This window comes from Apium graveolens, chromosome 5, assembly GCF_009905375.1.
Source record: "Apium graveolens cultivar Ventura chromosome 5, ASM990537v1, whole genome shotgun sequence".
Lineage (NCBI taxonomy): Eukaryota > Viridiplantae > Streptophyta > Magnoliopsida > Apiales > Apiaceae > Apium > Apium graveolens.
In genome coordinates, this window is record NC_133651.1 from 214,154,012 (window position 1) to 214,170,998 (window position 16,987).

The window sequence follows — 16,987 nt, forward strand, 5'->3', positions numbered from 1 at the left end:
TTATTTTGGTAAAGTGTGATTTGGTTTTCCAAAAATGATGCATCTTATTCTAGACCACATCCTTGTTGTACTTGAAGCATGGTTTGAATAGTAACAAGGTACTATACACTATTCCACTTTAGTTAGTAAGTTAAGGTTTTGGTTTGATTTCAACTAGTTAGTTGCATGGTTACTTGCATGGCTAGCTTTGCATGATTTATTGTTTATGTATAAAAAGGGTGCAATTGTTTTAGTTATCACTTAACGGTTCCCGAATTATGTTCTTTCCGTTAATTCGACGATTCCTCGAAACGTTACGCGACGAAACTCTCGTACCGGAAATCCTTCTTAATTCCCATACTTATGTTTATTTTTCCCCATAATTCTTTTATTCCATATCTTTTTATTTAAAAGTTCGTCTCGTATTACTCGTTAACCCGTTAAAATGGTCGTTTTAAATAATGGTCGTTTGTGAAAACTATCGTCATTTACATACACTTATTTTCCTTAACAAGAAGCACCGTGAACTCGGAATTGCAAAATTCTTATTCGTATATAGCGGCGTCGCAAAAGTTATGCTAATCAGCAAAAGTACTATTCACTGTCAGGTTCTACAATTGTCAGAAATTGGGATTATTACAGTCTTCCCTCCTTAAAAGGATTCCGTCCCGGAATCATAGTGAAAACAGTTGCGGGTGCTTTTCCATTATTGCGCTTTCCAGTTCCCAAGTTGATTCCTCCAGATTTTGATTTCTCTATAAAACTCTAACTAGCTTGACTGCCTTATTTCTTAGCACTTGTTCCTTACGATCCATGATCTTGACTGGTTGTTCAATGTAGGTTAGGTCTGGTTGAAGATCCACGTGTTCGTACTCAATCACATGGCGTGCATCCGGGTTGTACTTCCGTAACATTGAGACATGAAAAACATTGTGTACTTGTTGCAGGTTGGGAGGTAGCGGCAACTCGTATGCCAGTGGTCCAATCCTTTTCAAAATTTCAAACAGTCCAATGAATCTGGGACTTAGTTTCCCTTTCTTGCCGAATCTCATGACTCCCTTCCGTGGGGACACTTTCAGTAACACTGCCTCTCCTACACAGAATTCCTGGTCTTTCCTTGTTTGGTCTGTGTACTTTTTCTGTTGCTCTTGCGCTGCCACGAGTCTCTTACGGATGAGCTCTATCGTCTCGCGTGTCTGTTGAACCAGTTCAGGACCTAGTATCTTTGTTTCGCCGACCTCATCCCAGCACAGGGGTGAGCGGCACCTTCTTCCATAAAGGGCTTCGTATTGGGGCATCCCTATGCTCGCGTGATAGCTGTTGTTGTAGGAAAATTCAATCAGTGGCAAATGATCATTCCAATTTCCTTTAAAATCTATGGTACACACTCATAGCATGTCTTCAATGGTTTGGATGGTTCTTTCATTTTGTCCGTCCGTCTGAGGGTGATATGCTGTGCTCATGTTTAGCTTAGTTCCCACACATTCCTGGAAGCTTCTCCAAAATCTAGAATTGAATCTTGGGTCTCTATCTGAAACTATGGCTACCGGAAATCCATGTCGGACCACTATTTCCTTTAAGTAGATATCAACTAACTTGTCCACAGTGTATCTCTCATTGATCGGAAGAAAATGCGCGGACTTGGTCAATCTATCTATGATAACCCATATTGCGTCGTGGTTCAATCGAGTCTTAGGTAAACCAATTACAAAATCCATTGCTATATGTTCCCATTTTCATTCAGGGATTTCTAAGGGTTTCAGAAGTCCACTCGATCGTTGATGTTCGGCCTTTACTCGCTGGCAGGTCAAGCACTTACTGACCCATTCCGCCACATTCCTCTTCATGTTAGGCCACCAATAATATTCCTTTAGGTCTCGATACATTTTGGTACTACCAGGGTGGATTGAGTATCTAGAGTTATGTCCCTCGTGTAAGAGTTCGTCCTTTAGCTCACGTACATCTAGAATCCATATCCTTGATGCATACCTTATCACGCCTTTCTCGTCCTTTTCACACTTGACTTCTTCTCCAGTTAGCGTCTCGCATTCTTCGCTTAGCTTTTTCTCCTAACACGGTTTTATCCTTTCCAACAAGTCTGGTACTAAACTGATCTCAAACAATTTATCTTTCCTTCCATCGGTGAACTTAACTTCTATCGCCAGTTTCTCCATTTCTTTCACTAACTCTTCGGATGTTGTCAACATTTGAGTTTCTCTTTCCTACTGAGGGCATCAGCCACCACATTATCCTTACCCGGGTGATATAAAATCTCGCAGTCATAATCCTTGATCAACTGTAACCATCTCCTTTGTCTCATATTAAGTTCCTTCTGAGAGAAAATATATTTAAGGCTCTTATGGTCGGTATAGATCTCACACTTTTCTCCGTAGAGATAATGTCTCCTTATCTTTAAGGCAAAAATTATTGCTGCTAACTCCAAGTCATGGGTGGGGTATCGAATTTCGTACTCCTTCAGTTGTCGAGATGCATAAGCAATTACTCTTCCATGTTGCATAAGTACACATCCTAATCCCTTAGGAGAAGCATCACTATAAATTACAAAATCACCCTTTCCATCGGGCAATGCCAGCACAGGGGCTGTGACCAATCTCCTTTTGAGTTCTTGAAAGCTTTCCTCACATTTCTCTGTCCAAACAAATTTCTCCGTCTTACGGGTAAGCCTAGTTAAAGGTCCTAATATCTTGGCGAAATCCTTAACAAATCTGCGATAATAACCAGCTAATCCCAAGAAACTTCTAATCTCGGTTGGTGTGGTTGGTCTTTCCCAATTGGTTACTGCCTCTATCTTGGCGGGATCGACTAACACTCCTTCGCTACTTACTACATGTCCCAGAAACTGCACTTCTCTCAGCCAGAATTCACACTTTGAGAATTTAGCGTACAACCTTTCCTTCCTGAGTATCCCTAGAACTATCCTCAAATGTTCTGCGTGTTCTACCTCTGTCCTTGAGTAGATTAAAATATCATCAATAAAAACTATGACGCATATGTCTAGGTATTCTTTGAACACTCTGTTCATTAAGTCCATGAAGGCTGCAGGTGCATTGGTCAGTCCAAACGACATTACTAAAAACTCATAGTGTCCATATCTAGTATGAAAAGCGGTCTTGGTTATGTCTTTCGCCTTAATCTTCAGCTGATGGTAGCATGTCCTTAAATCTATCTTTGAAAAGTGTACTGAGCCCTTAAGTTGGTCAAAAAGATCATCAATCCTTGGAAGTGGATACCTGTTATTAATGGTCAGTTTGTTCAACTCTCGGTAGTCTATGCACAGTCTCATGCTGCCATCTTTCTTCTTCACAAACAACACTGGTGCACCCCATGGCGACACACTTAGTCTTATCATTCCTTTGTTCAACAATTCCTGTAACTGAGAAGCCAACTCTTTCATCTCGACTGGGGCTAATCAATATGGTGCCTTGGAAACAGGCGCTGTTCCGGGTGCTAACTCTATGGCAAATTCTATGGCCCTATCTGGTGGAAATCCTGGAAGGTCTTCTGGAAAAACATCCTCGAATTCGTTAACCATGGGTATGTCATGAAGGTTGGGAACTTGTTTCTTGGTATCCATTACATAAGCTAGGTAGGCTTCATTTCCCTTTTTAAGTAGACGTTTGGTCTGGGCAATATTTAAGAATTTTTGGGTTTGGCGTTGACCTTTAAACACAATGTCTTTACCTTTTGGTATTTTGATTTTGATTTTCTTTTTCTCACAATCTATCTGAGCACCATTGCTCGACAACCAATCCATTCCCAATATCACATCAAACTCGCCTAACGAAAAAGGAATTAAATCCACCTTAAAAAAAATTCCCTCCCAGTTCTAAGTTACAATTTGGGTATACTTGATTAATAGGAATGACTTCACGATTTGCTATTTCTACTCGAAGCGTCTCACTCATAAGTACTGCCCTAAGGTTTAGTTTATCAGCAAAATCTCGCGATATAAATGACTTTGTCGCTCCAAAATCAAATAAAACTTTTGCATTTACTGAATTGAGTGGAAGGTTACCTACTATCACATCTGAGTTACGAACGGCATCCTGAACAGTCATGTTGAAGGTCCTAGCAGTGGGTGGCTTGTTTGAGGCAGCTTGGCTCACTCCGGAGGCAGTTGGTTTGCTCAAGTAGTAATCTTTCTTCAGGTGTCCAGGCTTTCCGCATCCGAAACATACTCTGGCGGTCATGGGGCAGTTGGGTGATAAGTGCCCTACCTTGTCACACTTAAAGCTTCTAAGGGGCTCTCTTACTAGGTTGCATAACCCTAGGTGTCTCTTGCCACAAGTCTTGCATGCTGCTATGGTACCGCGGGGTTGGCTATAGAACGTGCCCTTGGATGAAGCACCTCCCTGGGTAATACTCTCGCTTGTCGCCCTCTTAAACTCTGGGTTCCTGGCAGGTTGGGACACCACTCCCCTGTTGAACCTACTAGGAAAGCTCTTGCTCGCAGTCCCTCCTCCTTGGCTCCCAAATTTCCTTTTCTTACCCTCCTTCTCCTTCTGGCTCAACTCACTACCAGCTTCAACAATTGTAGCTTTATGCACCAAGGTGGCATAGTCAGTCAGCTCTAGTACCGCTACCCTATTCTGAATCCACGAATTCAATCCTTGCTGAAACCTCCTAGCCCTCTTGGCCTCAGTATTAACAAACTCAGGTACGAACCTTGAAAGCTCCGTGAACTTGGCTTCATACTCCACCACAGTCATCTTATCCTGCTTTAGTTCCAGAAACTTAATCTCCATCTGCGTCTCCATGAACCTAGGGAAATATTTGTCTAAGAACAACTTGGTGAACCTTTCCCAAGTAATGATAGCATCAGTCTCCAAATTTCGCTTAGATTCCCACCAGTAGTTAGCCTCGCCCTTTAGCATGTAGGCTGCAAACACAGTCTTCTGCACCTCGTTGACGTTCAGTATCTCAAAGGTCTTTTCCATCTCCTTTAGCCAGGCCCTGACCTCCACAGGGTCGGCCGATCTATGAAACTTCGGGGTTTTTAGGGACTCGAACGCCTTGATGGCACTAGCTGCTGGGGCATGGGCATTCCGGGGATCGGGGTGACGGTTTAGGTTTGCTCGAAGGAGATCCATAAACTGATCCATGGGGTTTCCAGCTGGGTCTCCCCCTGATTGGGTATCCTGAGCTTCTTCCTCCTCATAGTTCTCATTATCCATCTCATTCGTCTCAGTCGGCTCAACCTTTGGATTTTTGTCCGCTTGATTGACGGATTCAGCTTGAACTACTCTTCCTCTGTGTGGCGGCATCTTTCTGATAATGTTACAACTTGTTAACAATCGATATATAGTTATGACTGGTTATTGAAATATATCGGTACTTGCTGAAAGGAATATGTCCTAAGTCCAATCATGTATTAGGATTTAGGAATAACTCTTTATGTAATCTATTTTGATTTCATTGATATTAATAAAAGACTTGTTTTGTTTTTATTACGGGCTCTATCTATTTAAGTGTTTAAATAAGATATACCATAGTTTAGAGTAAAGCTTTTTATGGATTATGATGAGATCATAATAGTGAGACCTAAAAGATGATAACTCTAAACTTAAATAGTTCCTGATCATAGGATTACTAACTGGTAGTTAATAATCCACAAAGATCGGTACATACTATGCTTGCTTCATTATGAAGGATGTCTGTTCTCATAGACATTTGTGTGGTGACACTATAGCTAGTATGTAGGTGCTTATTATAGAATAAGTTCACTGAACATGACTCGCACAGCTGAACAACTGATGGAGTTCACTCACGTGTCAGCAGTTGTTCACATAGTGATAGTTGTACAAGTATCCTTAGATTTGAGGTCATCATAGTCATCTTGTGTACACTGAACTATGCTTTGGTTTAGTTCTTAGTCTCCAGGGACAATTATTACGGCTCTACTGGGTATAGGAATTTGTACACGAAAATAGTGTATGATCAATAAAGGATCTACCCCTTCCAGTGAAGGAAGCGAATGTTCAAGGCTGATCCACTTATGCTGGTTCAGGAATCTCTGGCCAGAGTGAATGAAATTAGAAAGGAGTTTCTAATTTGCATAGAACTAAGCATAGCAAATGGTAAGCAAGTGATTGAATTAGATAGGCTTGACACGAGATCCATGCCTTGTATTTAATCAGGACATTTTAGGGTAGAAGGAGTTTATTGTACGGTAACTATTCACTGAATAGGTTCTTGGTATTCTAAGCAGTGAATTCATATTATCCGGATAGTCGCGATATGTTGAGAAGTATCCCTCACGATGTAGAATAAATGTGATTAATTAATTAATCATATTTAATAAATTAGAGAATTTGTATAAATAATGATAAAATAGTTTTATTATTATTTATTTCTACTACCGGCTTAATATTGAACCTACAGGGTCACACCATAAAAAGAGAATGATTTAATGGTGGAGGAATTAATTAATAATGGCTAATAATTATTTATTTATGAAATAAATAATTAATTGGAAAATTTAATAATTAATTAAATGAGATTTAATTGATTATAAATTAATTAAGAAAAGTTCTTAATATTATTAATTAAAGGATTTAATTTTTGGAAATCAAATCAAAAGAGAGAATTATTTCTAAAGTGTTTAGAAAAAGGATTAATAATTAAAAGGTGTTTTAATTAATAATGAGAATAATAAATGGGATAATAATAATAATATTTATGGGAAAATTTCAGCTGAAAATTTTGCCTATAAATATACTATTATAAACCCACTACTAGAAATAGTAGATACGACATCGGTCCTTAGACATCGGCATGTAATGCACCTGATGTTAAAATGCAGTTTAACATCGGTTTTGTAAAAAGCGATGTTGAATACGCATATTGACATCGGTTTCACTTAGTAGCCGTTGTCTATCTTCAGAAATTAAAAAGGCCACAAATTTGTTTTTAACTTTGACATCGGTTCATTTTGTTAACCGTTGTCTATGGCCTTTTAAAGAAAATAAAAATTACTTAACTCCCCCCCCCCCGCTTTTCAGTACACTTTCCCCTCTTTAATTTTAACAAAAAATTCACTTTAACATATTTTCCCCCCTTTCCAAAAAACCTCCCGCGAGCCTCTCATCTCTCCCCGACCCTCGCCTCTCTCGTCTCTCTCATCTCTCCCCTTCTTCTCTCTTAGTCTTCTTACCTTTCTTCTCTCTTCTTACCTTAGTCTCTGTTAACCGTCTCTTCTCTCTTTTCTCTGAAACCCTAATTTTAGCCCCAATTCTAATTCAAGATTTGGAGCTTCAAATTAGAGCAAATTAAACTTGAAATTGAGCTAGTATCTGGAGGTTGGAGCTAGTATCTGGAGGTAGACAGCATTTGGAGGTTGGAGAACTGAGGGTTTAGAACATTGGGGTTTCGGAACATTGAAAGCATCCGGAGGTATATTCTTCTTTATTTCTTTACTGTTTATCTCCCTCATTTTTATGTTTAATATCTTCTTTGTGCATGTAAATGTTTTATGTTTATCTTCTTTTCTTCTTTACTGTTTTTCTTCTTTGTGCATGTAAATGTTTTATGTTTTTGGGGGTTTTATGTTTGTTTCTTTTTGGGGGTTTTATGTCCTGTTTTTGGGAATTTTATGTCATGTTAAATATTTTAGGTACACTGATGTAAATCAATGTTTTAGGTACATTGATGTAAATGTAAATGTTTCTATTCTGTTTTTAATTATGTGTTTTCTGGGGGTTGTTCATACATATTAGTGTGTTTTGGGGGGGGGGGTTGGGGCTGCATTTGAACAGGTCTCAGATATGAACAAGTCTCTGCATTTCTTGTTTTGTATGATAGTCATTTCTCTGATATGAACAAGTCTCTGCATTCCTGATATGAACTATCTGTTACTTGTGTTGTATTATAGTAATTGTTTTGTATAATTATCCTTCTCACAGATACAAGTAACAGATAATTTTAATTTATTTATTTATGGGCTGAATTTGTTTCAATACTCAAGTTCTCACTGAGTTTTATTTATGTGAAGGAAATTTAACAATTGTCTGGGCTGTGAATGTTGGAATTATTGGTTTTTAATTATGTGATATTTTCAAATATCTTGGTTTAATTTGTTTTAATTATCTTGGTTTAATTTAGTCTAGTTTATAAATTTAGTCTAGTTTTGTAATTAATTGGGTATATGTATAGGATCTTAGAGTAATGAATTAGTACTATAAATTATTAGGATATCAAGGTATTTACTCCTTTCTAAGTTTATATAATTAATCCCTACAGTAACCAACACAAATTTGATATGCCTTTTATTAAATAATTATAAATAGGTATGTGTTGGATTTTTAATATTTATAGTGGCTATCAGGTAGGGAAATTTGATGGATAAGACATGGATTTTGCAAGATAGGGATTCTTTAGCATTTGAAATGGGGGTGGAAAACTTCTTGATATATGCTGAAGAAAATTCTGAAGATCGTAACAAAATTCCTTGCCCTTGTGGACGATGCGCCAATTTTAAAAAATTCTCTATAAAAACAATCAGGGGCCATATCTATGACAATGGCTTTTGTCTAGGTTATGTGCATTGGGTTTGGCACGGGGAGACTGCTTCTACGGGTCCTAAATCTTCAAGTGCTAGTTGTCCACCTGAAGAGCAAGCTCCAGACCCACCTCCTGAGCAAGCCTCTGATGAAGCGTCAGAGCAAGATCAGGAGCATGTCGCTGCTTCGAAAACTGTTGATGTTTGTGAAGCGGCATATAACTCGAGTCAATATGATAATGATTCATATCAGTTTAGGAGGTTCGTAGCCGATGCTGAGCAACCTCTATATGAGGGTAGTGACTGTACTAAGTTAGAGTCGATGTTGAAGTTGCATAACTGGAAATCTAGGTTTGGTATTACCGATAGTGCCTTCACTGACCTCCTTTCTTCTGTTGGGTCTCTACTTCCCAAAGATAATGTGTTACCTAGTAATGCATATGAAGCAAAAAAAACCCTCTCCAATTTAGGTCTAGAGTATATAAAATTCCATTCATGTCCGAATGACTGTGTACTGTACAGGGGTGTACATGCTGATGCAACCAAGTGTCCTAAGTGTCGACTTTCTCGGTGGAAGTTGACAAAGAAAGGTGAAGAGAGGATTAATCTTCCAGCCAAAGTCATGTGGTATTTTCCAATAATTCCTAGATTTAAACATATGTTTAAATCTCCTTCCACCGCTAAACTAATGTGTTGGCATGCGCAACAGCGGACACAAGATGGTAAAATGCGACATCCAGCCGACTCTCCATCTTGGAAAAATATAGATTATAGGTGGCCATCCTTTGGTAGTGAACCGAGAAACCTTCGCTTGGCTTTATCGGCGGATGGTGTAAACCCGCACAATAATGGCCTATCTAATAGATATAGTTGCTGGCCAGTCATATTGGTGACTTACAATCTTCCTCCCTGGTTATGTATGAAAAGAAAATTTATGATGTTGTCGATATTGGTCCCTGGCCCGCATGAGCCTGGTAATAACATCGACATCTACTTACAACCGATGATTGATGATTTAAAAAAGCTTTGGAAGGAAGGGGAACCAAATATGTATGACGCGTATAACAAATCATTTTTCACTTTAAAAGCAGTTTTAATGTGGACGATAAATGACTTCCCTGCTTACGGAAATTTATCTGGCTGCGTTAATAAGGGTTATAAGTGTTGTCCAGTTTGTAGAGATGACACCGTAGCTAAATTTTTGACTCATAGTAGGAAAATGTGCTACCAAGGGCATCGTCGATATTTGCCTCTACATCATCCTTATAGAAGGCAGAAGGCTGCTTTTAATGGACAACAAGAGTTTGGGCAGCCGCGTCGAACCCTATCCGGAGAAGAAGTGTTAGCAGAGCAAGAACAAATCAAATTTGAATTTGGGAAGAAAATGAAGAAGGCAAAGAAGGTTGAAAGTCTATGGAAGAAAAAGTCAGTATTTTTCGAGTTAAAATACTGGAAATTTCACCATGTTAGGCACTGTATTGATGTCATGCATGTCGAGAAGAATGTATGTGATAGTCTGATTGGCACATTACTAAATATGCGCCATAAGACAAAGGATAGTGCGGCAGCCCGTCGTGATATGATGGAAATGGGCATTAGATTTGATTTGGCTCCCCAAGTAGGAGTAAAGAAAACCTATTTGCCTCCTTCTCCCTTTACTTTGTCAAAGGCAGAAAAAAGGACTTTCTTGTCATCATTAATGTCGATGAAACTTCCATACGGACATGCATCGAACATAAAAAATTGTGTTTCCATGCCTGATTTGAATATTTACGGGCTGAAATCACATGATTGCCACATTCTTCTCCAACAATTACTCCCGGTTGCAATACACTCCGTTCTTCCGAAGCATGTTGGGGTCACAATTATTAGATTGTGTTTCTTTTTTAATGCTTTGTGCAACAAAGTAGTAGACGTGTCAAAACTGGATAAGCTGCAGTCAGATGTTATACTAACCTTGTGCGATCTAGAAAAGGTTTTCCATGCGTCATTTTTTGATGTAATGGTACATATAGTAGTCCACTTGGTCCAGGAACTACGCTTATGTGGACCAGTATTTTATAGGTGGATGTATGCGTTTGAACGGTTTAATAAAGTACTAAAGAGTTATGTTCGAAACCGTTATTATCCTGAAGGTTGTATGGCAGAGAGTTACCTTGGAGAAGAGTCCGTAGAATTCTGCACCAAGTTTCTTAGTCAGAATTACTCAATATTCATCGTTACATATTATATGGCGTAAATTTTTTATCGTTACATATTCAATATTCATGTTTTATACGGATATTATAAGTAATGTAATTCACTCCCTGGTAGGCTATTGCAAAGACTGATTAAGATTGAGAGGAAGAATGATGATGTGGTCTTATATGGATTTTTCGATCCAGGAGCTACATTTACGTTGAACAAATCTTTTCATTCTTATTTTGTTAATCGGTTGAAAGAGAGTAGTCCATATCGCATGTACTTCATGCCACATAATCATAAGTAAGTATTTTTAATTTAGACATGCTTTTACAAATTAATATATTTAGGTAGTTTTTTTAAAATTTCTGACTTGTGTTTTTCTTTTTTCTTTTTTATAAACATAGTTGCCACTGGATTTTGGTTGTAATTTGGGATGACGACTTTTATATTTTGAACCCTCTGCCACATCCAACACATTTTGATGAGTTGGAAAAATCATTAACAGAGTAATATATTTCTGTTAATTACTATATATAAATATATATATATATATATAGTAAATATTCTCCCTTTTGAAAAATAATCATGTATATTATTGTTGTTCTGTAATGTAGAGCGATGAAATCCTACAATGCTCAAACTGGAAGGGGAAATAAAGCTCCTCAGATAAAGAATCTTCTTGTAAGTTTTTTGTATTTTTTTATCACTTTGTAATTTTAATTAATTTCTGGTGCTAATTCAGATTTTATATTGTAACAGGGATCTCCCAAACAACCAGGAGGGGTTGAATGTGGCTATGTTATAATGCGATACATGAAAGATATCATTGCTGATAAGGAGCTATCTTTTACTACCAAGGTATATATGCAAATCATTTCCGATAGATGGCATGTAGAATTTTTTTGTGTAGTTTTTCAGGACAGATAAATATGAGTGCCATTTTTATTATCAGTTTTTATTATTAGTGATTTCCAGATGGATCTTGTTTTTATTAGTGATAAGGAACTATCTGGTATAGTTTTGGATTAACGAAGAAAATTACGGTTAAATATAGAAAAGGTCCTCTTCTGGTTAAATTATAAATAGTTGGTTCTGTTTATTTTTAATTATACATATGGCAATTCTGGTTAATAATATTCTGGTTGCTAATTTTTACGTGTGTTTTATAGTGGGCAATCAAAACTCGAAAGTCCTACACAAGGCAGGAGCTGGATGAGGTGCGGATGGAGGTGCTTGAATTTATCCAAGACAAGATGTAAAAATGATAAGTATCTATATATATAGCTTTCCTCTGAACTATGTGAATTGATATTGTGTTTGCTGGTGGTTGGTGGTTAATTAAGGGATGTTTGGTGACAATTACATCCATCATTCTGATTTATGTTTGGAATTGTCGAAATTTGACAAGTGGTACATATTAACTAGTCAAACATGTTTAGAATGTTGGATGTAATAACTAGAGAATTTGGGTTTTATTGTTTTTAGTTGGGATGTTTATTTTAGACTTGGAATGTAATGTCCGAATTGAGCTCTTGTTGGATTGAATGTTAGTAAATTTGGTATCAATGTATACCTCTATATTTTTACAAATTTGGTTGGATGTATTGCATATTGTTGGTATTTTTCTGGATGAAAATGCAATTGGTTCCCTGGGCTATTAATAGTACCAGGATGGCATATGCAATTTACAGTACATTAACATCATAATGGTAATTTAAAACCGATGTAAAAATGAACAAAAGACATCAGGTGAAACAATATTAAAAGAAAAAGAACTACAAAAACCAATGTCAAATAGTCATTTGACATCGGTTCTGTAAAAAAATCAATGTATTTTAAGCCAAATAACATCGAATTTTCAATAGCTGATGTCTTAAATTTTACAATATTAAAGATTAAACATCGGTTAGAAAAAAACACTGATGTTAAACAAAAGGATTTAACATCACCAAATGAACGAAACCGATGTCTAACCCATTATTTTACATCGGTTGATAAAAGTACCCGATGTCTGATGGACCATTTCACATCGGTCAGACAACATAACCGATGTCTGATCTAGATTTTCACATCGGTTTCTTTGAAAGATTTTTAAAAAAATATCTTTTAGAGCTTGTAGGTTTCATGTTTTAATGGATAATTACCCCATAATATACTCATATTCACCTAGAAATACTGTAATATAAGCTGAAATTTGTTGCAAAGACATCAGAATTATTCTTAAAACCGATGTATAGCACTGTAATAGACATCGGCTGTGAACCGATGTCAAAGCCTGATGACATTTAACATCACACGCGAAGACAGCGGTTCAGTTTTTTTTTAACATCGGTTCAGAACCGATGTCTGATCCCATATTTTTAGTAGTGACCCTATTTTTATTCTAATCCCAAAAATTTTATAAAACCTTATTCTCTCCACCTCCTCCTCCTTAACGTCGTTTTCTTGGTGGATACCGGTGGAGTGCTTCACGTTTGAGGAGCAGCTGCTAAGGATCTCCGATCGTTGCTTTTGGATCGCTACTAAAGGTTAGTAATCGATCCATATGTTTTTACCACGATTTATATGCTTTTATTTGGATTTTGTATGTGTAAAAGTGTTTTTACACGCCTCCGCTGCGATTAAAATCCAACAATGGTATCAGAGCTTAGGTTGTATGCATATAGATCTGTGGTAAAAATTTCAGAATTTTATGTGCTTGTATGAATTAATTATGATTTTTACAAGTTATATCATGGATTAATTTTGTCTGATGAGAAATCGTTTCTCAGAATAATTTTGAATGTTGATCTGGGTTCTACAAGTGTTGTAGATCGTCTGGGTATTTTTTTCATAATTTTATGATGTATAGATTATTTATTATGAATTTTTGAAGTTGTTGCAATTAAAATTCGTAATTAAATAAGTAAATATATGTATATATATGTTTGTTTTGTTGGCTGCTAAAGAGAGCAGTCTTGTGATGTTACTGCTGTGGTTTCTGTACGGTGGCACGGGAAGCAAAGCAAGGAACAGACAGAGAAAGTCAGGCAGCACGCTGATCGAGAAGATCTGTCAGGCGGCGGAAGAAAAAAAAAAGGGTGCAACCGTATTCACCTTTTAATTGGTTAAAAGGATTGTAACGCATCACCGGAATGCGTTACAGGGCTTGTAACGCGTTCATGTAATGCGTTACAGCCCGACTGTCCACATTAAATTTGATTTTCTGGGAGTTTCGTAACTCCGTTTTAGGCGTGCAATATATCGTTGGATTCGTTTTTCCGAGACGGATCTAATGGTGTGATCAAATTTTAGTTTATATAAAAGTTTTGAACTGTTTATATTTCCGGAAGTGTTTTAAAGCTATGTTTGACTGTTTTTAATTGCTTTTAAATGCTTCATGTGATACATAGAGATGTATAATGCTTAGACCTATATGCTAGATGATGTAACATGCCTACCTTGATGTTTATTCATGTTTATATATGTGATATATGCTTAGTTTATCATGCGATGATAGATTTAGGTGAACTTAAATGAACATAAGGCGTTTGTTAGACAACCTAGTATAGTGAAATTATTTCATAACCTTAATAATAATATTATGAATACAATCATGAGATTCTTGTGTTTATGAAACACGTAATTGAATATGAATTTTTGATATGAGAGAAAGGATGATTCTGTCAACAACATATTTCTATCTGTAAGAAAGGGTTATTAAGTGACGCCTCTTGACAATGCTCCACCCGATCTGGGAATCATCTGATTATTGATTATTGATTTGAAATATTTAATTTAAAAGGAAGAATCTCTTTATAATATGATTATGATTGTAACGTAATATAATCCCTCTAAAATTAAATAATATCAAGTAGTAATTGGCCAATGATACAACGGGCTTGTGTCGGTCATAGCCTTCCAACATGATAGAAAAGTAGTTCTTATTTTTGAATCATTGTCGGTTCGTGCTACAGCCGAGGACTTTGATTTCGAAATAAGAAATACTTGTCTATTACATAGAGATGTGTACATTGAATAAGAATCTAAAGGTCGTTACGTGCCACAGCCGTGGGCCTTTAGGGACTGATTCAATTGTACGGAATGTTGGGTTAGACTTGACTTAGAATATTGAGTTTGTCGTGCCACAGCCGTGACTCAATTATTCAAGAGGCTAAAGTTTGATTAGGGAATAACATAAGATGTAATTGACAAGAGTTGTCTGCCTATTGAACATTACATGGCGGTTCGTGCTACAGCCGGGGTTGTATAATGGAATGTAGGATCCCTATTCCCACTAGCATTATGAAAGCTTAATTTTTCACGTAGGGGGTTGAATAAATTAGATAAACTAGTGGGAGCCACTTATGAATAAAGACCCGATTCATATAGTATTTTGAAATGAAATCGAATATTTGCTATGTGTTGTTATGTGTTTATCATTTACACATTTACTTTGTACGTTATATCTTCTGCACTATCACTCAGGAGCATACTAGATGCTCACAGGTTGACTGGTCCTAATTATGCTGACTGGCTTCAAAACTTGAGAATTGTTCTCAGGATTGAGAAGCTGGAATACGTGATTGACTCACCTAAGCCTACTGAACCTGCTATTGATGCACATAATGATGAACATGTTGTGTATCGTAAATGGGTAGATAATGCAAATATTGCTCAATGCATTATGCTAGCTTCCATGAACATTGAGCTACAGAAGCAACATGAGCATATGGATGCTCACACTATCCTCATGCATCTACAAGAGTTGTATGATGTGGCGGGGAGGACAGCTCGATATGAGATATCGAAGGAGTTGTTCGGTTGTAGGATGTCTGAGGGATCATCTGTGGATGACCATGTACTTAAGATGATCAATTTGATTGAACGTCTTGGACAACTTGGTTTTGCCATGGATGGGGAGCTGAGCCAAGACTTGGTCTTGCAATCGCTTCTGAATTCGTTCTCGCAGTTTGTTGTGAACTTTCACATGAATAAGTTGGATGTCAGCCTGCCTGAACTCCACAACATGTTGAAGACTGCGGAATCGAATTTTCCCCCTAAGAAGAGTTATGTTCTTCTAATTGGTGAAGGTTCCAATCCTAAGAAAAGGAAGAGGAACTCTTCCAAGAAGAAGAAAGTAGGTGAAGAAAAGCCGGTTCCACCAAAAGCTGAAGACCCCAAGAGCAAAGTTGTTTGCTTTCACTGTAATAAGGTGGGGCACTGGAAGAGGAACTACAAGGTTTACCTTGCAGAATTGAAGAAGAAGAAGGGTAGTGAGACTACCGCTTCTGATTCAGGTATGTTCATGATAGAAGTGAATATGTCATTAAATCAAATTTCTACTTGGGTATTAGATACCGCCTGTGGTTCTCATATCTGCAATTTGTTGCAGGGACTAAGGAGAAGTAGGACTCTTGAGGAAGAGGAGGTGATTCTACTGATGGGAAATGGAGCAAGAGTTGTTGCTAAAGATGTAGAATCATTTCATTTACATATGCCTACGGGCAAGACTATTGTTTTTAAATAATTGTTATATTGTTCCCTCGATTGTGAGGAATATTATTGCCATGTTAGACTTGGCTGGATTTTCATTTATTATTGAGAATAATGAATGTTCTATTCTTAGAGATAATATTCTTTATGGACGTGGTACTTTAAATAATGGTCTGTATAAATGTGACATAATTTACTTCAGATTGAACAAACTAATAAAAGAATAGGGATGATGAAAATCTCACTTCATTGTGGCACTACAGTCTCCATTTAGTAGACATGGAGAGAGGGTTGCAAATTTGCTAGAAATGGTACACACAGATGTATGTGGACCAATGTCTACGCAAGCCATGGGTGGATTTTCATACTTCATTACTTACATGGATAATAGATCTAAATTCGGATATGTGTTTGATGAAACACAAGTCTGAAGCCTTTGAAAAGTTCAAAGAGTATAAGTATGAAGTGGAGAAACAAACCAAACATAGTATTATAATTCTTCGATTAGATCGAGGTGGTGAATACTTGAATGGAGAGTTTCTGGATTATCTCAAAGTAAATGGTATAGTCTCCCAGTGGACGCCTCCAGATTGGTATCTAAAAGGAGAAATCGAACTTTGTTAGACATAGTTCGGTCCATGATGAGCTATGCGAATCTTCCAGTATTCCTATGGGGTTATGCATTAGAAACCTCAACATATTAACTGAATAAGGTACCTTCCAAATCTGTTCCTCAAACTCCGTATGAGATATGGAAAGAAAGGAAACCGAGTCTTAAACACGTTAAGATTGGGGATGTCCAGCTTATGTCAAGAAAGTTGACCCAGATAA

At 37.2% G+C, this 16,987-nt stretch overlaps 2 protein-coding genes across 2 annotated transcripts; one reads left to right on the plus strand and one right to left on the minus strand.

The window, feature by feature from the left end:
* Positions 1 to 734: 734 nt before the first annotated feature.
* LOC141660677 (uncharacterized) lies at positions 735 to 3,574 on the minus strand. The gene is made up of 4 exons (XM_074467662.1): positions 3,422 to 3,574; positions 2,543 to 2,839; positions 1,969 to 2,048; positions 735 to 1,296 (listed from the first exon to the last, which is right to left on the minus strand). Exons 1-4 carry the CDS (start codon positions 3,572 to 3,574, stop codon positions 735 to 737), a joined length of 1,092 nt encoding a protein of 363 aa, XP_074323763.1.
* A 4,762-nt stretch (positions 3,575 to 8,336) lies between these two features.
* Positions 8,337 to 10,736, plus strand: LOC141660678 (uncharacterized). Its single transcript, XM_074467664.1, has one exon. It carries the CDS (start codon positions 8,337 to 8,339, stop codon positions 10,734 to 10,736), a length of 2,400 nt encoding a protein of 799 aa, XP_074323765.1.
* Positions 10,737 to 16,987: the final 6,251 nt, after the last annotated feature.